We start from the raw sequence: 26,607 nt of genomic DNA on the forward strand, positions 1-26,607 counted from the left end.
TATTTTCTTACTAATAATCGTTTCCTTTAATTCCTTCTTGCTCACTAGGCCCTTGGTTCCCTAGCATTTCTGGGACGTTATTTGTGTCCTCTTCCGTGAACATAACAACATAAGAACATAAGAATTAGGAACAGGAGTAGGCCATCTAGCCCCTCGAGCCTGCTCCGCCATTCAACAAGATCATGGCTGATCTGGCCGTGGACTCAGCTCCACTTACCCGTCCGCTCCCCATAACCCTTAATTCCCTTATTGGTTAAAAATCTATCTATCTATCTATACATTCAATGAGCTAGCCTCAACTGCTTCCTTGGGCAGAGAATTCCACAGATTCACAACCCTCTGGGAGAAGAAATTCCTTCTCAACTCGGTTTTAAATTGGCTCCCCCGTATTTTGAGGCTGTGCCCCCTAGTTCTAGTCTCCCCGACCAGTGGAAACAACCTCTCTGCCTCTATCTTGTCTATCCCTTTCATTATTTTAAATGTTTCTATAAGATCACCCCTCATCCTTCTGAATTCCAACGAGTAAACACCCAGTCTACTCAATCTATCATTATAAGGTAACCCCCTCATCTCCGGAATCAGCCTCGTGAATCGTCTCTGTACCCCCTCCAAAGCTAGTATATCCTTCCTTAAGTAAGCTGACCAAAACTGCACACAGTACTCCAGGTGCGGCCTCACCAATACCCTGTAAATTTGCAGCAGGACCTCCCTGCTTTTGTACTCCATCTTCTCGCAATGAAGGCCAACATTCCATTCGCCTTCCTGATCACCTGCTGCACCTGCAAACTAACTTTTTGGGATTCATGCACAAGGACCCCCAGGTCCCTCTGCACCGCAGCATGTTGTAATTTCTCCCCATTGAAATAATATTCCCTTTTACTGTGTTTTTTTCCCAGGTGGATGACCTCACATTTTCCGACATTGTATTCCATCTGCCAAACCTTAGCCCATTCGCTTAACCTATCTAAATCTCTTTGCAGCCTCTCTGTGTCCTCTACACAACCCGCTTTCCCACTAATCTTTGTGTCATCTGCAAATTCTGTTACACTACACTCTGTTCCCTCTTCCAGGTCATCTATGTATAGTGTAAACAGTTGTGGTCCCAGCACCGATCCCTGTGGCACACCACTAACCACCGATTTCTAACCCGAAAAGGACCAATTTATCCCGACTCTCTGCTTTCTGTTCGCCAGCCAATTCTCGCTCCATGCTTATACATTTCCTCTGACTCTGCATACCTTTATCTTCTGCAGTAACCTTTTGTGTGGCACCTTATCGAATGCCTTTTGGAAATCTAAATACACCACATGCATCGGTACACCTCTATCCACCATGCGCGTTATATCCTCAAAGAATTCCAGTAAATTAGTTCAATGTGATTTCCCCTTCATGAATCCATGTTGCGTCTGTATGAGTGTACTATTCCTATCTAGATGTCCCGCTATTTCTTCCTTAATGATAGCTTCAAGCATTTTCCCCACCACAATGTTAAACTAACTGGCCTATAGTTACCTGCCTTTTGTCTGCCCTCTTTTTTAAACAGAGGCATTACATTAGCTGCTTTCCAATCTGCTGGTACCTCCCCAGAGTCCAGAGAATTTTGGTAGATTATAACAAATGCATCTGCTATAACTTCCGCCATCTCTTTTAATACCCTGGGATGCATTTCATCAGGACCAGGGGACTTGTCTACCTTGAGTCCCATTAGCCTGTCCAGCACTACCCGCCTAGTGATAGTGATTATCTCAAGGTCCTCTCTTCCCACATTCCCGTGACCAGCAATTTTTGGCATGGTGTTTGTGTCTTCCACTGTGAAGACCAAAGCAAAATAATTGTTTAAAGTCTCAGCTATTTCCACATTTCCCATTATTAAATCCCCCTCCTCATCTTCTAAGGGACCAACATTTATTTTGGTCACTCTCTTCCGTTTTATATATCGGTAAAAGCTTTTACTATCTGTTTTTATGTTTTGCGCAAGTTTACTTTCGTAATCTATCTTTCCTTTCTTTATTGCTTTCTTAATCATTCTTTGCTGTCGTTTAAAATGTTCCCAATCTTCGAGTTTCCCACTAACCTTGGCCACGTTATAAGCATTGGTTTTTAATTTGATACTCTCCTTTACTTTCTTACTTATCCACAGCTGGTTATCGCTTCTCTTACCGCCCTTCTTTTTCACTGGAATATATTTTTGTTGAGCACTATGAAAGAGCTCCTTAAAAGTCCTCCACTGTTCCTCAATTGTGCCACTGTTTAGTCTGTGTTCCCAGTCTACTTTAGCCAACTCTGCCCTCATCCCACTATAGTCCCCTTTGTTTAAGCATAGTATGCTCGTTTGAGACACTACTTCCTCACCCTCAATCTGTATTACAAATTCAACCATACTGTGATCACTCATTCCGAGAGGATCTTTTACTAGGAGATCATTTATTATTCCTGTCTCATTACACAGGACCAGATCTAAGATAGCTTTCTCCCTTGTAGGTTCTGTAACATACTGTTCTAAGAAACAATCTCATATGCATTCTATGAATTCCTCCTCAAGGCTACCCCGTGCGATTTGATTTGACCAATCGATATGTATGTTAAAATCCCCCATGATTACTGCCGTTCCTTTTTCACATGCCTCCATTATTCCCTTGATTATTGTCCGCCCCACCGTTAAGTTATTATTTGGGGGCCTATAAACTACGCCCACCAGTGACTTTTCCCCCTTACTATCTCTAATCTCCACCGACAATGATTCAACATTTTGTTCATTAGAGCCAATATCATCTCTCACAACTGCCCTGATATCATCCTTTATTAACAGAGCTATCCCACCTCCTTTCCCTTCGAGTCTATCTTTCCGAGTTGTCATATGTTTAATTCCCAGTCTTGGCCACCCTGCAACCATGTTTCTGTAATGGCCACCAAATCATACCCATTTGTAATGATTTGTGCCGTCAACTCATTTACTTTATTTCGAATGCTGCGTGCGTTAAGGTAGAGTGTTTTAATCCTAGTTTTTAAACCCTGATTTTTAATTTTGACCCCCTCCTGCAGCCCCTTTATATTCATACATATGATCCCTTCCTATCACCTTGTGGTTTGCACTTACCCCAGTGCTACTCTGCTCTGTTGCCTCCTGCCTTTTGCATTCTTTCTTGGGGTCCTGTTTATCTGAGCTCTCACCCACTCTAACTAGCTCAGAGCCCTCTCCTGGGTACCGAATACTCCTCGCATTGAGGCACTGAGCTTTCAGGCTTGCCTTTTTATTACGCTTTGACCCTTTAGAATTTTGCTGTACAGTGGCCCTTTTTGTTTTTTGCCTTGGGTTTCTCTGCCCTCCACTTTACCTCATCTCCTTTCTGTCTTTTGCTTCTGTCTCCATTTTGTTTCCCTCTGTCTCCCTGCATTGGTTCCCATCCCCCTGCCATATTAGTTTAACTCCTTCCCAACAGCACAAGCAAACACTGCCTAGGTGCAGACTGTCCTGTTTGTACTGGTCCCATCTCCCCCAGAACCGGTTCCAATGCCCCAGGAATTTGAATCCCTCCCTGCTGCACCACTGCTCAAGCCACGTATTCATCAGAGTTATCCTGTGATTCCTACTCTGACTAACACGTGGCACTGGTAGCAATCCGGAGATTACTACTTTTGAGGTCCTACTTTTTAATTTAGCTCCTAGCTCCTTAAATTCGTCTCGTAGGACCTCATCCCTTTTTTAACCTATATAGTTGGTACCAATGTGCACCACGACAACTGGCTGTTCACCCTCCATTTTCAGAATGTCCTGCACCCGCTCCGAGACATCCTTGACCCTTGCACCAGGGAGGCAACATACCATCCTGGAGTCTCGGTTGCGGCCGCAGAAACGCCTATCTATTCGCCTTACAATTGAATCCCCTATCACTATCGCTCTCGCACTCTTTTTCCTGCCCTCCTGTGCAGCAGAGCCAGCCACGGTGCCATGAACTTGGCTGCTGCTGCCCTCCCCTAATGAGTCATCCCCCTCAACAGTACTCAAACCGGTGTATCTGTTTTGCAGGGGGATGACCGCAGGGAACCCCTGCACTACCTTCCTTGCACTGCTCTTCCTGCTGGTTTTCCATTCCCTATCTGGCTGTGGACGTTTCACCTGCGGTAAGACCAACTCGCTACATGTGCTACTCACGTCATTCTCAGCACTGTGGATGCTCCAGAGTGAATCCACCCTCAGCTCCAATTCCGCAATGCGGTCCGTCAGGAGCTGGAGCTAGTGAAGACAGAACTGAAGTATTTATTTAATTGTTCTGCCATTTTCTTGTTCCCCATTACAAATTATCCCGTTTCTGTCTGTAAAGGATCTACATTCGTCTTCACTAATCTTTTTCTTTTTATGTACTTGTAGAAACTTTTGCAGTCCATTTTTATGTTCTTTGCAAGTTTACTCTCATACTGCATTTTTCCCCTCTTAATCAATCTCTTGGTCCTTTGTTGTTGAATTCTAAACTGCTCCCAATCCTCAGGCTTGCTACTCTTTCTGGCAATTTTGTATAACTCCTCTTTGGATCTAATACTATCCTTAATTTCTTTTGTGAGCCACAGTTGGGCCATTTTTCCTTTTGTGATTTTACTATGTATTCAGCTTTTAGTTTTCAGCTCTGATAAAGGACTACACATCCAAAATGTTGAAGCATGTATTCTCTCTTTGCAGATATTGACCGACCTGTTGTGAATTTCCAACATTTTTTGTTTTTAATCACAAATTTCCAGCGTTCAGTTTTTCCTTTTTATCTTATGCATATTAGTGCACGTTTTAACACAAACTTGCCATAAATTCAATCCTGAACATACCCAGGTGGATGGCATCAACTTTTTTGATCTGAATGAGAATATTGTTTAGAATGATGTTGCTGATTTTCCAAAGATGGTCAATTTCTAGCTGGATGTGATTGTATAGTCTCGAAAGAGAACTATGCCTGGATTTTGCAATCCCAGCCATCCGTTGTAGCATTGTAAATCAGGTGACCTGAGGCAGGAATTTCTTTCTGCTTTTGCACCCACCCCAATGTACTTTCTGTCAATGCCTGCTCATATAGAATGATTAAATACAAATTAATATGATGACATCACATAATCCATTTTTGTAATTTCCACCTCAATTGCCCAAGGTTGCTAGACAGCAGAGAAAAGATGGGAGCCTTCTTCTTTCATATGGTAGTAGCAAAGCAAATCAAATATTAATATCCAAGCAAAAACTTCCGGTGCAACAGCATGGATATCTTGTAGGCTGCCTGAAAAATTCCTATGAGGGCAGTGCTCAATGATGTGCTCCAGGGTCTGATTAGGTGCTCCACAGTCACATGATGGCAGCATCTACCATGACCAATTCTGAGGCAGTTGATGGTTATCCACTGTTTGCGAGGAAGGTTTGATCCTTCAGGTTGGACTGTGGGGTCCTCTATTAGGAATCCATTCCATATGGGAGTGAATTTAAAGAGTCCAACAGCCAGATTGATAGTAATTTCTGAATCTTTATTTCTGACTGGATTGGGTTTTCATTTCCTTGTTTATGCTGTTACTAACTACCTTCCCATTTGTCTTTTGACCATTCCCCCCTTCTCCACTCCATCTCTCTGCATGGATCTGTGGGAGAGCAAGTCTAATGGTACCATTGTCTATGTTTATTGAAGCCAAATGACACACTTCTCCTTCATCGCCCTGTGCATATTCCTTCTCCACCTTTCCACCATTTGCAGCATGCTGTCCAATATATTCCCAATGCCTGCAACAGTGCATGATGCTTCACTAGCATCATTATTTTTACAGTAGCCATAAGCAGATTTCCATGCTCTTCAGCTGAGGCAACATATCCTGACCCTCCATTCAGGGAATGTCTGTGTGTCACCAACACTGTTCTTGTTCACTCACTATGTGCATCATTCAGAACATTCCCCTCCCCAACATTAACTCCCTCAGAGTTGACATTTTTCAGTTCATGCTTGGGAAGTATAGAGCAAGTGATACTGCATGCTGCAAAATGCTGCTGCCAATGGCTTATTGACAATCAGGAAAAGTATCAGAATGCCGTAACAAATTAGTTGCTATTTACTTATATACTTTCCCTTTGCCTTCATAACTTTTAGGGGGTAAGAAGTTTCAAGTATTGGGGGCTGCTACTTTTTGTCAATTTCTCCTGCCTATTAAGGGCCGTCTTTTACTTGAAAGAATGCAGTAAGAGGCATCACATGTAGCAAAACCCAGGTGTCAGTTGTAGGCTACAATGGGTGGAATAACACCTGAATGCAACAAGCAATTACATTTCACATGTAGTTTTTGTGGAGTGAATGCATTTAAATGAGTGAAGGAACACTTTCAGGTGAAAGCTGGGATGTAAAGAATAACACACTAATTCATGGGCGGTGATGGTAAGTAAGTAACAAAAGCACTTTTAATAGTATGAGGGGCGAGGCCATTGCAAGTAACAGATATGCTTAATACAGTAGTTTTGAAAGCTATGACTGACTCTTACCATGACCTGTCTAGTAAGGTTATTAAACTTGTTTCCAGCAGAGTAGCTGTGCATGAAGTAATTGAATGGACATTGACTTTCCTACCTATCCCTTCCCACTGATCTGCTGCAACTTTCCTTGGGTGTCCCCTTTTTACAGGTTCCCTCCTCATCCTAATTTCGCGAATAGTAGGAATCTGCACAGAGGTTTTGTGCCCTGCAGCTGATCTCACAGACACTTGAACAGCAATCATAAATTTTGCTGCTGCCAAAACAAAATTGAAGATGCTGGACCCTTTGAGCTGCTACAACCCTTTAAATACCACAGTAGCACACTATTTCCTACCAATGAAAGGTATTTACCCTAACTGGAGCTTACCCAAAGAATTTTGATTATGACCTGATAATGTACAAGTAACTCCGTGCCAGTGCTGTCAGGTGGATGTCATTCGTGTACTGCTATACTTCTGGCAGGGATTGCATTCCAATGGAAAATCCAAATGTACAGGTGAAAAGTTCTATTGGCAGATAGTAACAGCTTATATTTATCAGTGTATTTGTTTTCAGAAGTGAAAAATATATGATTCATTAGGAACTTGTGATTTTAGATACTCTAAATTCAAACACGATCAGTTTCGGTCATAAATTGTGGAATGTCTATCAATTCAAAGCAGTTCAAATCAAGAGATTAATTTGCTCCTGTACGCTTGAAAGTTGTTTCATCTTCTGGTTTCATGACAAGTTGACAGTATTTGTGACATATGAGGCAACTAGGAAGAGTAGGCTTTCAATCTGAGCTTCTAAGAAGTGGCTAGAGACTTGTGAACTTCAATACCAGGCAAACATGATCATTCACTCTGAAGTCAGCCATATCTAATAATCTCCTTCCATATCTCTTTATACAATAAGGCTTTGTCAAAAAGTGTAAACCCACTCTCCTCTTCCTGCAGTCCAATTCCACCGATTGGTGTACAGTAACTGAACATACATCCAATTCAAAACATAAATGGCAGAGGTATCAGCTCTTACCATATCCTTTAGCTCACTGCCAGAGTGGACAGGTTATCTAGTCCAGACTGTCCTCAGAAGAAGACATACAAGAGTCTCCCCTGACTGCTAAATAAATTCACTGACAGTCATACAGATAAGTTGTAGGTTCAATTCTTGGTCAATGTTGAATTAGCTGATCTCAGGAGGAGATACAAAATTGGCCTCAGCACTCTTGGACTGAGGAAGGAAAAAAAATCAACCATGGTTTCAGTTTATTGTGCAAAGATGATTTAAACAGGGGCAATTTTCACTTAACCAATTCACTGGTATTGGGGGGGGGGGGGGAGGGCAGCGGCAGCCTCATTTCCCATACAGTGGCTCCATCATTGAGCTCAGCTGGTACAGAAGATGAAACAGGTGGCAGATGCAATGCTGGCAGAGGGTCAGGCATTGATTTGATTGAAAAAGGCTCCTGCTTGTTTCAGATAGCTGGCTTCCCATTTTGAAACCTGCGTGAAAACAGAGTTGGGTGGACCTTGGGCAGGAAATTTAAAAAAAAATGCATGCTGATCACCCCAATTTTCAGTGCGAACGAGAAGGTATTTTAAGTGAATGGTGAAAATTAACTATTCCTACAATGAAGCATTTTCTGCCCACCCCCCGCAATAATAATTTACAAAAATAAATTTTGAAATGATTTGGACTTGTAATTATTGACTCAAATGCAGTGCAGTATACTCTCTCCAGCAAAAACTTTTCTGCACTCCTGTCTGTATGAAAAATAACACAGAGCATGTTTATAAACAGTTTTAAAAGCAAAGTTGAAGATATTTTCTATATACTATTTCAGATATTTAACATTAGTGGTTTACATAGCAGGTGATATTATTGAATATTGCAAATACACAAACATTTTAAAAAGACAGTGAATAACTCATACAAAAAGCTTGATTCCCTGTCTGTGTTGAATTATCTGATCTTAGAGGAAGTGCAGTTGGAGAGCTATAATTGGCCTCAGCACTCAAGTAGGTCCAACACATGCTGCAGACTAATAGAAATTGAGTTTGTACTCCCAATTCCCTAAATGGCAAGTTACTAATCTCAACTATGCCATTATGATAGGAAACAAGTGGTGGCTCGTACATTCCCACAGGAACAGAAAAATCAGTTGAAGTGTATTTAGAGGCTGCTGTCATTCATCTCGTTTGACAGGATAAAGAGTATAGAAAGAGGCATTGCAACATACTCCCTTGCTGCCTGCCCTTTATGGCTGGGAATATAAGGTGCAAGAGAGGAAAAATTAAACATCCGAATGATAATTTTAAACAGAAATGTAAAAAACAAACCAAAGTACAATTCTGATTACAAACTATGCACTAATGAATAAAGAACTTAACCTTGCAATGCATTTCTGGCTATAAGTACATTTCAGTAGTGTATGCTATCTGTGTATGTCATTTTGTTAAACTGGTAGAAGATTTAAGAATAAAAATTATCCTTGGGATAGGGATTAGAAGGAGGAAGTAAAAAAACTTAGCCAGAGTTCTTGTGCCATATTGTTATCTAGTGATCCATTCTGGAAAGTGGATGTGCGTTAATGTTTGGATCTGTGGAAAGCCTAACTCCTGTACGTGATAGTGACCAGGAAATTTGTGTAGCGCCAGAAACCGGCGTGAAATGGTAATGTGACTGGAGCACCCATCCAAAGCTGCTGGCCCAAGTGTCACTGAAATTTGTCCTTGGGCCTCATCTGCATAAAACTGGTGAACTTCAATCGAGCTTTAGGAAAATCATCTGGATTTGCCACTGAGCTGCCCCACAGGTAGGTCCTTGGTGGAGGCGGGGGAAGAGGCAAAGCAGAATGAGGAGGGGGGGGTGATGCCATGTCAGGAGCGGCCCATAGTAGTGGTGTGGAGCCAGAAAAATCACTCCTGCTTCATCTGGGTTCACATAAATGCATGCATCAATCATGCATAGTCAATCATATTTTACAATAGGCCTTACAATCACCATTTAGTCACCGGTTTCCAGTGGCTTCTTTAAGGACCACTGTAGACGCAGACGAACTGAGCAGAGTATGCTTTACCCAATTTCTGATTAATTTTGAGCATGGTCTAAAACAGGTGCTAGAACTCCAATTAGCATATTCAAGGCATCGAACGCCTGTTTCAAGTGGGCGCATTGGACACTTCCTGGGGAGATTAGGCACAAGCGATCATGCCCTGAAATTGGTCTCCCAACTCTAAGTTTTCACCCAAAAAACAGGAATGATGGGACTAATTCTCTCTCTCTTCCCCCCGCCCCCCCAACCCACCCAAGTGTCTCCAGGATAAGAGAGAATTAAAATATGGTTTTAAATACAACCTATATTGTGCACTTTTGATACAAACATATTTTCCTTTCTCAAAAGGTTACATTTATAATATGAAAGAGCACATTATCACTTTTTGGAATTATCATGCTCAGGATTGCTTAACTTCTCCAAACATCTAAAACATGTATTTTATTAAGAATTGATGTCATTGAACAGTAAGGCCACCCTCCATTGTGTAGCATAGCACAAAATCTGCAGCCTTGTGGCCCAGCACATCTCTCGATCGGCATCAAGCTGGGAACTAATCCTGGTTCAATTGGGAATGTGGAGCAGCAACAGACATACTTTAGAATGAGGTACCAACCTAGTGAAGTTACAGCACAAGGCTAACCTGCATGCTGAACACCAAAAGCAGGTTATAGACAGAGCCAAGTTGTCCTACCAATGGTTCCAGAGGAGAGCTCCGCAACCCCGGCACATGCAGTTGAGAATGGTAGTGGACAACCTGGCAACAGGAGATGGAGGCTTCATGAACATTGCCATCCTCAACTATGGTGAAGCTCAGCATGAGTCAAGAGACAAGGCTAAGGTATTTGCGGGCATCTTCAGCCAAAACTATTAAGTGCATGATCCTACAATACCTCCTCCAGAGATTCCCACCACCATAGACTCTAGTGTCCAGCCAATTCTTAGCTATACTAACATATCTATCAACAGCGTGGCTACAAGAGTAGGTCAGAAGCTAGGCATTTTGCGATGAGTCTACTCGTGAGCTCTCAGTGTTGCCACCATCTACAATTCAGTAGTGTGATAAAGCATTCACTCAACCGAGTGGGCACAGCCACAAAAAGTTCGACATCATGTACGACAGAACAGGTTACGTGATTGGCACCCTGCCATTGGACTCATTATCCATCTCCTCCATTATCAACATGTCTGCAGCACATATGATCGACAAGAGGAAGTGCAGTAACACACCAAGGTTAGCACCTCCCTCCTCTTCGATCTCTACTACAGCAGCAATGTTGTGGGTACGCCATCACCTCCAAGTTCAGCGCCAAGTCACACACCATCCTGGATATATAGCACCATAATACCATCATAGGGGCACCATTACCACATGGACTACAGTGGTTAAAGGAGCAGATCCATCACCACCTTATCAGGACTACTAGGGGCGGGCAATAAATGTTGCCTTACCAATGTTGTTTATATCCCAAGAACAACTTTTTAAAATTGAAGAGCAAAATTAGACAGTAGAGCATGGCCAAGTCACCAACAGTTGAATTTTCACTCTGATCACTTTTATTTATTTTTTCATCAATTCTTATGCCATTTGTCAGGAATGCATGAAAACACATAGTTCTAACATCAACACATTGGAAAACCCTTGGTCAATCATATTTCCCTTACAATCATTGAGTTTATTTTATTTTTATACAGCAACATATTTCCCACCTTAAATTCCATAAGTTATTGCAGACTGATGCATCAATTCAATGGTTGTTATACTGTTAGTTGGTAGCTGTAAGGCTTTTGTATGTCAATAGCATCCCCAGATAGCACCTATTATACACTAAAGGAGTTCTACATATTTTTAGAGCCCGTCCAGGCACTTTCTCTAGATCAGCAGTTGCTGGATGCCTGGTAATTAGTTAATCCTGAGTACAGATTCAAAGGGAATGACAGTTCTGATCCACTTTGGAATGGCACGATCTGGTAAACACTTGATTTCACACTTAAGACTTAAGCACACTTGACAACATCTAGAATTACTAACCATAACTTCTCGTTAAACCTAAAGCATTGGATCAACATATCAAATAAAAGATTTAGTTTACTCTATGCAAATCAAAGTATAAATAAGTTCATTTGAACACTTCCCCTTGCATAGTGTCAGTGAGTGTTCCCCCTCTTGTATAGCAAGTACAAAGTGAATCTACATTTTAAACAATTTCCCGGGTCTGAAAAAAATAGGAAAAAAAACCCCCAGAAAACACAAAACCAATCTATACTTTGATATCCCGATAGTGTACTGTAAGTGTCATGTTATTCCATGACTGACCACGACCACAGTTAGTACATAGCAACTGTGCACAGTCCACGATGCAGCATAAAATACAAATATGGTATCAACTTGTCGAACTTCACCAGATTAGGAAAAAATAAACAACCAGGCAGTTTAAATTTTACCAAATCTTAAGAGTTATTTTAAATGGCTGATTTTCTTTTAGATGGTGTGCCTGCTCCTAATACATGCCTGCTACTGGAAATTAATTTTAAATTAAAAATACAATAAGATATGTGTAGACTTGAGATCACTTTACGAGGTATAATTTTAATTCATCTGAGAAACAAATGCAAGTAAGCCTACTTCAAATAAGAGATCACATAAATGTCTACTTGATCACCAGACACTAGTGATGCAGACATTGCATATTTAATATTCAAGAAGGCAGTGCCATGCTCATGGCAGTCATGGTTTACCAGAAGACTCTGTGAGTCAATTTCAGTCACAAGTCTTGGCCACAAAGGCCTGATAAAATGACAGTTAATTTTGACTGAAGTTAACAGTTAGTGTTGTTTGTTATGCAATCATTTAAGTTCAACTTGAAAAAAAAATGCTTTATAATACAAAGCGGACTCATTTCAGCATATCCCAACCACAGAAGTGTTTTTTTCCAGTATTTACAGTCTGTAACTTCTGACTTGATTTAATTAATTGCTTTACTAAAATCTACTTTAACTGTTACAATTTCTTCCCAAGAAGAACTTTGGCCAGTCATTAAAGTCACTTGATACTTGCAAGTGAAGCCCTTGGGAATCTTTCCATCCTTTCAATGGAAGATTAGACCAGAATTAAACAAACCCAGCAGCCCTATTCACTATGCCCAGCCACTATTCCTCATCAAATAAGCCAAGAATCTTCTAAATCTTTTGAAATGTTAAGACACTGGCGAGTTTTCTGTTGGACCAGCAGCTGGAGAAGGTGGAGCATTCTGCTCGAGGCTGCTTTCATTTGATGGAATTGGTGCTTTCTCAGCCACTCTCCACTGTATAATGCTGGTGTCCTTTCCTCCTGTCGAAATCAAGTGACCATCATTGTAGGTAAAGCTGACGTTGGTCACGTGACTGCTGTGTGCACTGTAAACATGGCTTGGAGCCTGGAAACACATCACAAGAGAAAGATCCGTTAAATGTAAAGTTTAGATCTGTTTTTTTTTTAAAACAGATGTACAGACAGATTGTAACTAAAGGATGAGGAAATAACTATAATGGGAAATTAATATTTATTTACTAATATTTATCTATCACTATCATGGGGCTTGCTTGTTTATTTATTGCTTTCAAGTAAATAATGTAACTATGCATATTATTCCTCATAACGATAACTAACTTGTCATTTCTAATTGTGAGTGTGGGATTCCGGTGTATATGGATCTGGTGTGGTGTCCAGGAGCAGGGGCTGAAGAAATGCTAAAATAATCGGACAATCCATAGGAATAGTTACAGATGGCTAGGCTGTATCATAGGAATGTCAACACTCCAATTTTGCCTCAGCTGTTGGGAGATTGTAATATGCATGTCTAAATGAAGATCGATGTTACCATACTCTAGCATACATGAAACTGCTTTATAGCAGTTTCCTAACCATTTAGGAACATAGGTGATAATATTAGGGAAATAAACATTGTTAAATAAAAGAAAGTGTGTGCCTATTCTGTCGAGTTAAAATTATCCCAAAGGACTGCATGGTCAGTTATTGAGGTGATCGGAGACATTTTCACTTCTGCAAATGGTCTCTTAAAACTGTCTTCATGAAAAGGCATTGGTAAACATTCCTTTTCTGTTTGAGGTGGTGGAAAAGCCAGAACAACAATATTAAGAACATTACTTTCAGATGTCCAAGTTTTGTTAAGCAAAGATATGCTGAGCCCACATAATTCATGTTTTAATTATACAATATGGCCAAAGAGACCACAAAAGAAGTGTGTGGAGGCAGAAGACGTGGGTATGATTCTTAATGAATACTTTGCATCTGTTTTCACAAAAGAGAGGGGCGATGCAGACTTTGCAATGAGGGAGGAGGAGTGTGAAATATTAGATGAGATACACATAGTGAGAGAGGAAGTATTAAGGGGCTTAGCAGGTTTGAAAGTGGATAAATCCCCAGGCCCGGATCAAATGTATCCCAGATAAGCAAAAGAGGAAATAGCAGAGGCTCTGACCATCATTTTCCAGTCCTCTCTGGCTATAGGTGTGGTGCCAGAGGACTACTAATGTTGTACCTTTGTTTAAAAAGGGAGAAAGGGATGGACCGAGTAATTACAGGTCAGTCAGCCTAACCTCAGCGAAGGACAGGATAAATCTTCATTTGGAAATACATGGATTAATCAAGGACAGTCAGCATGGATTTGTTAAGGGAAGGTTGTGTCTGACTAACTTGATTTAATTTTTCGAGGAGGTAATCAGGAGAGTCGATGAGGGCAGTGCGTATGATGTAATGCATATGGATTTTAGCAAAGCTTTTGATAAGACCCTACATGGTACACTGGTCATGAAAGTAATAGCCCATGGGATCCAGGGCAAAGTTGGATCCAAAATTGGCTCAGAGGCAGGAAGCAAAGGGTAATGGTTGATGGGTGTTTTTGTGACTGGAAAGTTGTATTCAGTGGGGGGTTCCACAAGGCTCAGTGCTGGGTCCTTTGCTTTTTGTGGTATACATCAATGACTTGGACTTGAATGTTGCGGGTATGATTAAAAAGTTTGTAGATGACACTAAAGTAGGCTATGTGGTTGATAATGAAGAAGAAAGCTGTGGACTGCAGGAAGATATCAATGTACTTGTCAGGTGGACAGAACAGTGGCAAATGGAATTCAATCCGGATAAGTGTGAGGTAATGCATCTGGGATGGTCTAACAAGACAAGGGAATACACATTAAATGTGCGACACTGAAGTGTAGAGGAACAAAGGGACTTTGGCGTGCAGGTCCACAGATCCCTGAAGGTAGGCCAGGTAGATAAGGTGGTTAAGAAGGCATATGGAATACTTGCCTTTATTAGCCGAGGCATGGAATACAAGAGCAAGGAGGTTATACTTAAACTGTATTATACATTGGTTAGGCCGCGGCTGGAGTACTGTGTGCAGTTCTGATCACCACATTACAGGAAAGATGTGATTGCACTAGAAAGGGTGCAGAGGAGATTTACAAGAATGTTGCCTGGACTGGAGAATTTTGGCTATGAGGAAAGATTGGAGATGCTGGGTCTGTTTTCTTTGGAACAGAGGAGGCTGAGGGGAGACCTGATTGAGATGTATAAAATTATGACGGGCCTGGATAGAGTGGATAGGAAGGACCTGTTTCCCTTGGCAGAGGGCTCAACAACCAGGGGGCATAGGTTTAAAGTTATTGGGAGGATGTTTAAGAGGAGATATGAGGGGAAGTTTCTTTACCGAATAGGTGGTGGGGGTCTGGAACTCTCTGCCTGAAAGGGTGGTAGAGGTAGAAACCTGCACCACATTTTAAAAATGCTTGGATGTGCACTTAAAGTGCTGTAACCTACAGGCTACGGACCAAGAGATGGAAAGTGGGATTAGGCTGGATAGCTCTTGGTTGGCCGGTGCGGACACGATGGGCTGAAACGGCCTACTTCCGTGCTGTAAATTTCTATGATTTGGTGGTATTGTGTTCAGTTTATAAACACATTTATAACTTTCTCTGAATAAATTCAGAACTGGGACTACCATTTTGATTTTTGCAGCAGGCCAGCTTTGCTTTCAAGCTTCAGTATTTTGATTTCCTTATTTCTTTTGAATTCCCTATTTGATTTCTTGGTGACTCTCCTATATTGATGGTCTCTAGTTTTGCTCTTTCCCAGAAGTGGAAACATTCACTCTGTGTCTACTCTACCGAACCTTTCATAATTTTAAAGACCTCTATTAGGTCACCCCTCAGCCTTCTTTTTTCAAGAGAAAAAAGACCCAGCCTGTTCATCTTTCCCGTATAGGTATAACCACACAGTTCTGGTATCATCCTTGTAAATCTTTTTTGTACCCTCTCCAGTGCCTCTATATCCTTTTTGTAATATGCGATCAGAACTGTTACAGTACTCAAAGTGTGGTCTAACCTAGGTTCAATACAAGTTTAGCATAGCGTTTCTACTTTTCAATTCTCTCCCCTCTAGAAATAAACCCCAATGCTTTTGTTATTTAATGGCCTTAGTGACCACCATCACAACTTTTAATGATTTGTGTATTTGTACTCCCAGATCTCTTTACTCCTCTACCCCATTTAGATTCTCAGTTTCCAAGTAATAAGTGACCTCCTTATTTTTCTTACCAAATATCAATAACTCACACTTTTATGTTGAAATTCATTTGCAAATTATATGACCATTCTAAAAGTTTATTAATGTCTTTTTGTAATTTGTGCAGTCCACCTCAGTGTTGACTATCCCTCCCAATTTGGCATCTTCTGCAAATTTAGAGATCGTGTTTGTGATTCCACAGTCCAAGTTATTAATATAAACTGTGAACAACCGTGGTCCCAGCACTGATCCTTGTGGGACCCCACATCCCACCTGTTTTGGCCAAAATTGTAATTCTTCAAAATTACTTTTCAAGTTGAATGTTGATATACTGAGCCAGTGAAACTGGAGCTTTGAAATGGTATACCTCAGTGTTCATAGCCTCCAACGACCCCAAAACTTGTAACAAAATACAACCTACAATCAGGAAACTGGTCAAAGTACATTTACATTTCTTTTTAAACATAAAAACAAAAATATGTGCAATATTTGTTTTGGTGCAGTGGTGCTGTTCAGGTTGTGGCCCAGATGTACTGAACCAAATTTGGTCACTGGATTCAAGCTCTGATACTACTATGGCACTGTAATCTTTAGCTTAGTAAGAATACATAGGAAATAAAATCTTATTCACCTTAGGCTTAGATATGGGGTATTGAAAGATGTGAACTTTGCAGAAATCGTCAGCAACAGCCACCACTTTTTTGTTGTGTGATCTGCAAAGTGCATTAATATCTGTTCCATCCGAGCCTTCGGGCCAAACTCCTGCAAGGAATGAAAATTATGCACCATAAATATTCTCCTTCAGTTTCCGAGTAACAAATGAATATTCTTTTAAAAAGCGGATAAAAGAATTCTGACTGGCGTGTTTGACATATAGAAAATAAACAAGAATTCTTGAGTCACAAAGAAGGATTAGTTTTTCGAAGGATGTCTTTCATAAATTATCAATTTCTGTATTAACAAAAATGTTAATTATAAGGCTGGGAGGAGGGGAAATGCTGCAGGTCTCAAGTGTATTTTGTATTGCTGCTACCACAAATATATTGTGACATATACCATCTCATTCATCTTTGAAATAAAAAGGTAAAAAAAATTACAAACTTATGCTTTTTGAATGTGGCAAAAGAAATCTGCCACTTTTATAACTTTCCAATATCCACTGTTTATATAATACCAATTATTTTATGAGTGGTTCCTTCATAATTCAGTTTCTTGAACAGTTGAAGTAATTAAGGTTTGAAAACCGAACTGGATCAATTTTAGGTAATTATCAATTCATTTTTATAAGCAGTAATAAATATTGCTTATAAATGTAATGGTGTAGGTCATAGTCAAGCCATGTAAATTTTACAGTGTGATTTGAAGAGAGATTAACAGCTTAATTCAAACATATATAGTACTGTTTAAATAAATCAATAAGTGCTGCTAATTACTTTCTTTATGGCTAACTGACAACTGACTGAATGGTCTAAAGTTAATTTCTGTGGCAATTTTTTCATGTACTAATTAAAGAGAGATGAATACTGGGGAGTGATTACAAGGCAATAAGTCTAATTGTGGGTTCAAACAACATCAATCTGAAAGAAAACAAAGCTTGGGTGGTTGGTATTTGTAATTTTCCACCACAAAGCATTGTTGAAGCAGAGCCCATAAATACATTATTTTAAAAGGGAATAAGACACTTGGTTCCAAAGGAGAAATAATAAAGGGCATAGGAAGTGAGCAAAAAATGAGATTGGACCAGGTAGCTCATGGAGGAAAACACAGGTACAGACTTTGACTCAAAAAAAAAACTAACCTAAAAAAATTGTAGCTAATAGAGTTGGTACAAATAGATTAGGAAACTTGTATTTTTTAAACTTAGGCCAAAAAAAGGGCACAAATCACTGGGGAAAATTGAGCCCATAAATTTATAGAATATTACAGCACAGAAACTACTTTTTTGAGTCAAAGGAGGCGTAACCTGCCATCTGCACCAATTCTGGACAGTTAGACAAGTTTGGCCAGCTCAGAGTTATTTCAGTTCTTCTTAGGCCGACATATGTGGTCTCTGTAGAAAAACCTGGTGAGTTAAGAAAATCGGTGCAGGTAAGGAAATCAGCGCAGCAGTTGCCCGGACAGCAGCAGCGGAGAGGTAAGAGAGAGTGGGAGAGAGGGGAGGGAGTGGCAGAACACGGCCGACCTTGGGGCCCACCGACACTCGGCCCGCTGGGGGCCCACCAACACTCGGCGCCGACACTCGATTAAAGCCCATGGGATCCAGGGCAAAGTATCAAGTTGGATCCAAAATTGGCTTAGAGGTAGGAAGCAAAGGGTAATGGTTGATGGATGTTTTTGTGACTGGAAGGATGTTTCCAGTGGTGTTCCGCAGGGCTCAGTACTGGATCCCTTGCTTTTTGTGGTATACATCAATGATCGAGATTTGAATGTAGTGGGTATGATTAAGAAATTTGCAGATGACACTAAAATTGGCTGTGTGGTTGATAATGAAGAGGAAAGTCATGGGGACTGCAGGAGGATATCAATCTACTGGTCAGGTGGGTAGAGCAGTGGCAAATGGAATTTAATTCGGAGAAGTGTGAGATAATGCACTTTGGGAGGGCCAATAAGAAAAGGGTATACACATTAAGCGGTAGGCCACTTAAAGGTGTAGAAGAACAAAGGGACCTTGGATTACTTGTCCACAGATCCCTGAAAGTAGCAGGCCAGGTGGATAAGGTGGTTAAGAAGGCATTCGGAATGCTTGCCTTTATTGGCCGAGGCATAGAAAAGAAGAGCAGGGAGGTTATGCTTAAATTGTATAATACTTTGGTTAGGCCATTGTTGGAGTACTGCGTGCAGTTCTGCTCGCCGTATTACAGGAAGGACGTGATTGCACTAGAGAGGGTGCAGAGGAGATTTACTAGGATGCTGCCGAGAATGGAAAATCTTAGCTATGAGGACAGATTGGATAGGCTGGGTTTGTTCTCATTGGAACAGAGGAGGCTGAGAGGAGACCTCATTGAGGTATACAAAATTTTGAGGGGCTTGGATATAGTGGATAGCAAGGGCCTATTTCCCTTCGTGGAGGGGTCAATTACGAGAGGGCATAATTTTAAGGTGGTTGGTAGAAGGTCCAGAGGGGATTTGAGGGGAGGATTCTTCACGCATAGGGTTGGGTGTCTGGAACTCATTGCCTGGAAGGGTGATGGAAGCAGAAACCCTCACCACATTTAAAAGGTGCTTGGATGTGCACTTGAAGTGCTGTAACCTGCAGGGTTACAGACCTAGAGCTGGTAAGTGGGATTAGACTGGATAACCTCTTGTTGGCTGGCGCAGAAACGATAGTAAGTACTGCAGGGAATCGAATACGGCCAGGGTGATCTCCTAGACTAGTTTCGATCGTCTGGATGGGTCGGAGAGGAATTTTCCCAGATATTTTTCCTCAATTGGTCTGGGTTTTTAATCTGTTTTTTTGCCTCTCCCAGGAGATCGCATGGCTCCGGTTGTGGTGGAATGTAAAATGTTGCGATGCATGGGGTATCGCAGTTGTGTAGAGCAGACTGGTTGGGCCGGATGCTCTTTACCTTTCCGCCATTGTTCATAGGTTTGTATGTAACCTTCGGGGCTGCTGACCGAGGGCCGTGTGGCTATTTTTCGGCCGGTGCGGACACGATGGGCCGGAATGGCTTCCTTCTGTGCTGTGGATTTCTATGTTTCTAATTCCATACTGACAAAGGGGTTAACCATTGCCGGTTTATCAAGAACTAATGTGTAATGGATTATTGGGATATCCATCCAGGGTAAAGAAATAATACTTAACTTCACTGGTGGCTAACCACAAACGAACACTGAATTTCTACAGAGATTCTGCCTCTCATCCGCCATAACTTTGGTGGAAGAGTCACAGAAACTCAGAAAATCGGTATTTATGACTTTTTTCCAGGGTTCCCACGTCTCATCCACTGAAATTATGGCGACAAACAGGAGAAGCCCGGTGAAAATTCACTCTTACGGTATGGTATTTAGTGACAGACCAGAAAGGGCCCACATTTAGTCGCTGGTCTATACTGATCCAGCTGCTCTGAGCTGGGTTGGCAGATAAGGCAAAACAATTGACCAAGTGTCATTAGGCTGAGGCGGGAGCGAGGAAAAATGCAGCCAGAACTCTTCCCTAATACCAAGTTATCCTTGTTGCATAGTGCACCCATTTGTGAATATCAAGTGATGACAGATCAGGCTTAGCTGTGATGCCTCCACAGTCACAGAACCTTGGTTCACACATGAAGAATGACCAATTGGGTGAAATACTGGGTGTATGCCAGATCTACCCATACCATGTTGTCATCCTGAGTCAATCACGGCCGATTTACGTTCAGGTTGCAGCCAGCTGCACAAGACCTGTGTGTTGGGACCTGGCACGAATCTCACATGATATAAAAGCCACTAATAAGTTTCATAGCATTTCATCTTGTCCTAGGCCCTTGATGCTATTAGCCAACCATTTGACAACATGCTGATAAAACAAGAAATGCTGTAAAGAGAGAAGATAGCTTACGATGTTTTGGGTGTGTACCCTAGATCAGAATGTCATAGCTTATGTTTTCTCTTTAGATGCTGACAGAGCTACTGTGCTTTTGCAGTAGTTCTTGTTCTTATTTCAGATTTTCAGTACTTGCAATTTTTCTTTTTTTTGTATTGCAAAGTGTTTATCATTTTTTTTTACTGTAGAATATCAGTGTTCTGAAAATGTTCCCTTAGTGTCATTTTACATGATTCCACATTCCTGTGGACATGCTCTCTTCTGCAAATATCTACAAATACTAATGTAATGTTCCTTGCTGTTTGCAGTTGCTTCACTGCCAGACTTTACCATTGGCTGATTAGTATCTATATTAAAAAGTTACAAATTTAAAATGGAATCCATATTTAAAAGTTAATGATTTATAGAGATAATATTTGGTCTCTGTTTACAGAAGTAAATTTTAAGCATTTTCCCCATCAAGAAGCAGATTTAAGCCAAGAACAATATTAACAGCAGCAATATTGGTCAAGGTCAGTGGGATAACAGTAATGTTTGTTCCAAATTTACAGTATGTATTAGAGCTGAATATTTGACCAGATGTTTTCATCAGTTTTTTCTTGCAAGGTGACAGAACTGCAAGCCATCTAGAATTATATTCTCTCTGTTTGGGATTTTTACACTTCACTAACAAGAAAAATGTTTTTTGTGTGCCCAAGCATTTCAATAACTAGCAAGTTGTTCATTCAACATTTTAAAAAATAGCAGTTAAACATTTTTGGTTGTACGAAAAATCTTTGGGATTAAAAAACAAAAAATGTATTTGACTTAATAAAACTACTTTCTTTAAAAGAAAATGCCATTTATCAAAGTGACTCCATTCTCTGCAATTAAGAAAACATTGATTCTGTCAAACGTTAATACATACAAGAGCAGGGAACTACAGCAGTTTTGAGATTCAAACGGATTGAAAGTAGGCTTGAATTATACAAGATATGCAAGTAGTGCCTCAGAGACATTTATAAAAAAGTTATATCACATCACCCTTCCACACATAATCGTTGAAAAAAGTCTTAAATTAATGTTATGATAAATTTAAAACATGTCAACTAGTAAGTCTTTTGGGACCCATATGCTTCACCAGAACAGGCAAATATAAACCATTCCACATAATTCTTCAGCAAAATTGCACTACCCTATCCATTACTCCTTAGCAGGCCTTTAGCTTACATGGAGATCAGTCATTTGCTCTGTTCTCAACCACTGCATGATGTAGTTTTTAAAGAAAATAAATTATTTGAGGAAAGAATTTATTCTCAAGTCTAACAAGGCTTCAGTTGTACAAAGACCAATCCCAAGGCCATTTACTCAAAACAAGAACACTGCCACTGAAGATGATCAAACCAGGATCACTAATCATTCCTGTATTATTTAATTTCTATTGTATATAAAAGTGAATTCTACTGACATTGCACATTCAAAAGTTGTACATTCAGATTTCTACCTAATCTCTGATTAGCTATTGATTGAGGATGCTAAGTGGACAAATTCTCTTTCATCGCCATATAATTTATACCCTAGTTATGATAAATTTATCAATGCGCTTAGATTAGATGGTACTTCATAGCATTTACTAATGCTAAAAAGCAGTAATGCTACTTTGAGCCCAGAAGGTGGCAATAGTTGAGCATCATTTTTGTTAGTAATTATTTTGTTCAAAACTGCATAACTTAAATTACTGAGTTATTAACTGACTATTTAAAATGTAAAGTCATACATTAATGCTTCAAGTAAGACTTCAATTGAAGTAAAAGTCACAATTTTATAATTTGTCAACATTAATAAAATATTAGAAATAATTTTATATTGAACCTTTTCCACCTTTACTCCTCATTAATTATTTTGTTGATTCATAGGGCCCAAGTTTCCACATGATTTGCGCCTGATTTTTAGGAGCAACTGGTGGAGAACGGACTATCTTAGAAATCGCAATTCTCCACATTTTTTTTTCTGCAGTTCTAGTCAGGTAGAACAGTTCTACTTTGGAACAGAATTTTTTCTTCAAAAGGGGGCGTGTCCGGCCACTGACGCCTGATTTGAAAGTTTCCACAGTGAAAACGTACTCCAAACTAACTTAGAATGGAGCAAGTGAAGATTTTTGTAGAACTGAAAAAACCTGTTCTACACATTAAAAAATCAGGCGCAGGTTACAAATTAGGCGTCCAGAACGAGGTGGGGGGGGGGGGGGGGGGGGGAAAGGGAAGTCATTAAATTCTACAATAAATCCTTATTTATACTTCTACAAATATTATACAAATAAATCCAACCTGAATAAACATTTATAAGCAAAGAAAAGATTAAATAAACCATTTTCCTACCTGTGTGAAAGTGCTTCAGCCAGGGAGAATTCTGCAGCCGTTCGTGCCGCTGAGCGGGAGGGGGGGGGAGAAAGCCGTTCGTGCCGCTGAGCGGGAGGGGGGGGGGGGGGAGAAAGCCGCTCGTGCCGCTGAGCGGGAGGAGGGGGGGAGGGGGAAGAAGAGAAAGCCATTCGTGCCGCTGAGCGGGGGGGGGGGAGGAGAAAGCGGTTTGTTGTTGTGGAGGAGGGAGGGGAAAGAGGCAGCGGGTTGTTGTTGTGGAGGGGAGGGAGGGGAAGGAGACAGCCGTTTGTTGCCGCAGAGGGGAGGGAGGGGAAGGAGACATCGGTTTGTTGCCGCGGAGAGGACGGAGGGGAAGGAGACAGCCGTTTGTTGCCGTGGAGGGGAGGGAGGGGAAGGAGGCAGCGGGTTGTTGCCGCGGAGGGGAGGGAGGGGAAGGAGACAGCGGTTTGTTGCCGTGGAGGGGAGGGAGGGGGAGGAAACCGCCGTTTGTTGCCGTGGAGGGGAGGGAGGGGAAGGAGACAGTGAGAAGGGTAGCCTCAGTGCTGATGGCAATGTGCTTTTATTAAAAAATGTTCAAAAATTAAACAGCTATAAAGAACTACAAAAATGGCCGAGTGCCAATGTTTTTTTTCACACTGAGCATGCGCAAACGCTCCAATGCGCACGCGCAGCGTTGCCGGCAGGAAAAAACTAATTTAAATAGTACCCGCCCCCTCCCACTTACAAAATCGGTGCGAGTGTAGGCTCCGCCCCCCTGGGCGCCGCGCCAAACAGACAAGGAGCTGCAAAGCGCTCGAGAATAGCGCGTTTTTTATCTGGCGCCGTTTTAGGCGCGAAAAACGGGCGCCCAACTCGGAGGGGCGCCCGTTTTTTATCCTGTGGAAACTTGGGCCCATAGTTTCTGTAATTTTCTCTGGGAAACTGTTTTCCCTGCCCAAGCTACTCAGAACTATATATTAAACTATGACTCAGAGACCTCTTCCAATGCTTTTCCATAATAACACGCTTGAGACAAGAATTTTGCTGTGAGGAATCACATCCCTTTGGCACAATATGCTGGCACTTCAATTAAAGGTGAACTATCACACCACCTATTACTACATCTTACACTGTAATCTGTATGGGTTATATATTAATAAAAAATTTATAACTTTAAATACTGATGCAGTAGTAGTATATCAAATGATATATAATAATGCAACCACCTACCAAAAACATGAAAGCCTAGAACACATGTATATGTATACCATTCCATATCCCTGCATTCAGAGCGATTTCTTATCAGCTTGCAGCCATTTTTAATATCCCCTAAAAAAACACAATACCCTTAGATTAGTCAAAACTTCCAGATAGTCTTTTTAAAATGATGCATTTTATTTTAGATTCCACCTCTTTCATCCTTAGCAGCCATTTTCAAGATAAGACAGAAATGGTGAGTTACTCTACCTCCTTTTTGGAACACTCCCATCTAAAAAATCTGGATCAGAACAGTTGAGTTATTCACCAACATGAAGTGAGCATCTTTACTTTGTGTTTTTCTCTCTAAAATGTTTTTTCTTGCATCCATTTTCCCTCATCAGTTACACCAATGGAACGATGGTCCAAAATGAACTTCACTGTAAAATTCAAAGATGCCCTTCTTTTTCCACCCTTACACCTGGTGACTGGCCAACATTCTTCTGAAGGGAAGCCACAGTATGAATGTCATCAGCTATCCAAGTTTCTAATGGCATTACATAAAGACCCACTTTTTTTTGGTATTAAAACTCTCAAATTCACTATTTTTTTTCCTGAATTTTAATAGAACTTAAATATGACACTGAAAATTGCACAGGTGGAGTCTCCAAGTAGAATAGCTAATATAAATTATTGCCCAAGTAGTAGAGTTTTCTAACTGTATTCTGAGCAATTATCTGATCACATCCTCTCTCATAGTCATTGAAACCCTTACCAACATAACTTTGTCACCTCAAGACTATAATTCCCTTGTTTACTTCAATGGACCGCAGTGGAAGTTTGGTGATGTAGAAGAGGAGTGACTTGGAGGTACAGCTTCACAGGACACTAAGGGAGCATCAACCCAAGGCTGTTAAAAAAGTTATGTTTTATCTCAAGAGGTATTGATGAGCCTATATAAAATCTTAATATGAGCCCTATTAGAGTACTGTTCAGTATTGAATTCCATACTACAGGAAGGGTATTGAGGCTTTAGAGATAGTATAGTGCAGATTCACAAGAATGCTGCCTGGTATGAGGAAACACAAATATGAAGACTTGAAAAATTTGGTATTTTTTTGTTAGAACAATGCAGATTTGGGGTGATATAATATAAATGTTTTAAATCCTGAAAGAATAGGACAGGGTAGATAGAGGCAGACTATTTTCAGTAGTTGACGGATCTAGAATGAATGGCCATAGATACAAGATTTAATGTACGAGATTTAGAACAAGCGAGCAAATGAAACTGGTTTACGTAGAATTGTAAGGATATAGAATGAATTTCTAGGGTTAGTGTTGAAGGCTGAAACTATTTAAACCTTCAAGCTTAGATTGTATAGAATGTTGAATGCAAGGGAGATGAAGGGATATGGGAACAGGATGGGTAAATGTGATTCAGACTATTTGCTTGCGTGAAGGGTAAATGCTAATGCAGACTAATTGAACCAAATGGCTTGTTTCCATGTATTTCTATGTATTTAAATCAATTCCCTTAATGTCTCTTCCAATTCCTGCTCGGTTCTATCACTGCTCCGTAACACACATTGGGACATTTTTGCTGCATAAAAGGGACTACATAAATGTAAGCAGTAATTGTCAAGAGTGACAGCAACCTAAGAAGCAAACATTCAGGCAAAGCTGTGCGATCTGTAGTCTGTTGCTACACATCATTTCAGATTATTATACTGAAGGACTCATGATTCCAATGCATCTGCCTATGTATAGAATATCTGTAATGGAGACAGATGACATTTGTGAAACATTTGAAATGCATTCAAATTTATTTGATGTGTATTCGAGACCATATGGAAGTCTGGAGCTTGGGGTGATGAGAAAGGAAAACAAAACTTATGCCACTGAATTATGTTAGCTGCCACTATGTTGGCAGAGTTTAAATACAGACTGTACATACACTGTCTGTGGAATTTAGCATTCCCCAGAGCATGAGAGGTTGTAGCAGCCTTACTACAGACTGGCAATAATCCAGCTCAGTGGTAATTTATATTGAATTGGTTCTGTGCATAGGTGACTAAATAGTGTAGAGAGCACAAATTGTGATTTATAAAATCTGAGGTAGAAAGACAATCAGTCATTAAGATACTAAATTTTCAGTTTAATTTTATTGTAGGCCAAAATGAAACATATTGTTCCAAACAACATCAAAGAAACCAACACAATGTGAGCACCATAAGTTACATTAAAACACATTCTTTTCACTTGTAGGAGGGAATATCAGAATACTTACAATATAGGATTTCATAGTCTCCTGAGTTAGACATTATGAAATTGGTATCTGGTGACCAGTCAAGGTGTGTAATATAACTGGAATGCCCCTAAAAAGAGATGGAAAGAAATCATAAAACCAATTTATAGATCGTATGCCAATGACACTTTTTTTTAAATTGGAAAAAAGTAGGAATGCAA

The 26,607-nt window shown here is 40.5% G+C and overlaps 1 protein-coding gene across 6 annotated transcripts in view; it reads right to left on the reverse strand.

Annotated features, from left to right (window-relative positions):
* Positions 1-12,094: 12,094 nt before the first annotated feature.
* LOC139273066 (echinoderm microtubule-associated protein-like 4) overlaps positions 12,095-26,607 on the reverse strand; it is a 417,356-nt gene continuing 402,843 nt past the window's right edge. For all 6 annotated transcript variants that reach the window (XM_070889382.1, XM_070889383.1, XM_070889380.1 and 3 more), the window contains 4 exons: positions 26,429-26,516; positions 24,175-24,273; positions 16,718-16,848; positions 12,095-12,940 (listed from right to left, as the gene is read on the reverse strand). In XM_070889382.1, the coding sequence (XP_070745483.1) occupies positions 12,722-12,940; positions 16,718-16,848; positions 24,175-24,273; positions 26,429-26,516 (537 nt within the window). In that variant the 3' untranslated portion in view covers positions 12,095-12,721. The remainder of the gene's footprint in view (positions 12,941-16,717; positions 16,849-24,174; positions 24,274-26,428; positions 26,517-26,607) is intronic.

Source organism: Pristiophorus japonicus, chromosome 9 (genome assembly GCF_044704955.1).
Source record: "Pristiophorus japonicus isolate sPriJap1 chromosome 9, sPriJap1.hap1, whole genome shotgun sequence".
Lineage (NCBI taxonomy): Eukaryota > Metazoa > Chordata > Chondrichthyes > Pristiophoridae > Pristiophorus > Pristiophorus japonicus.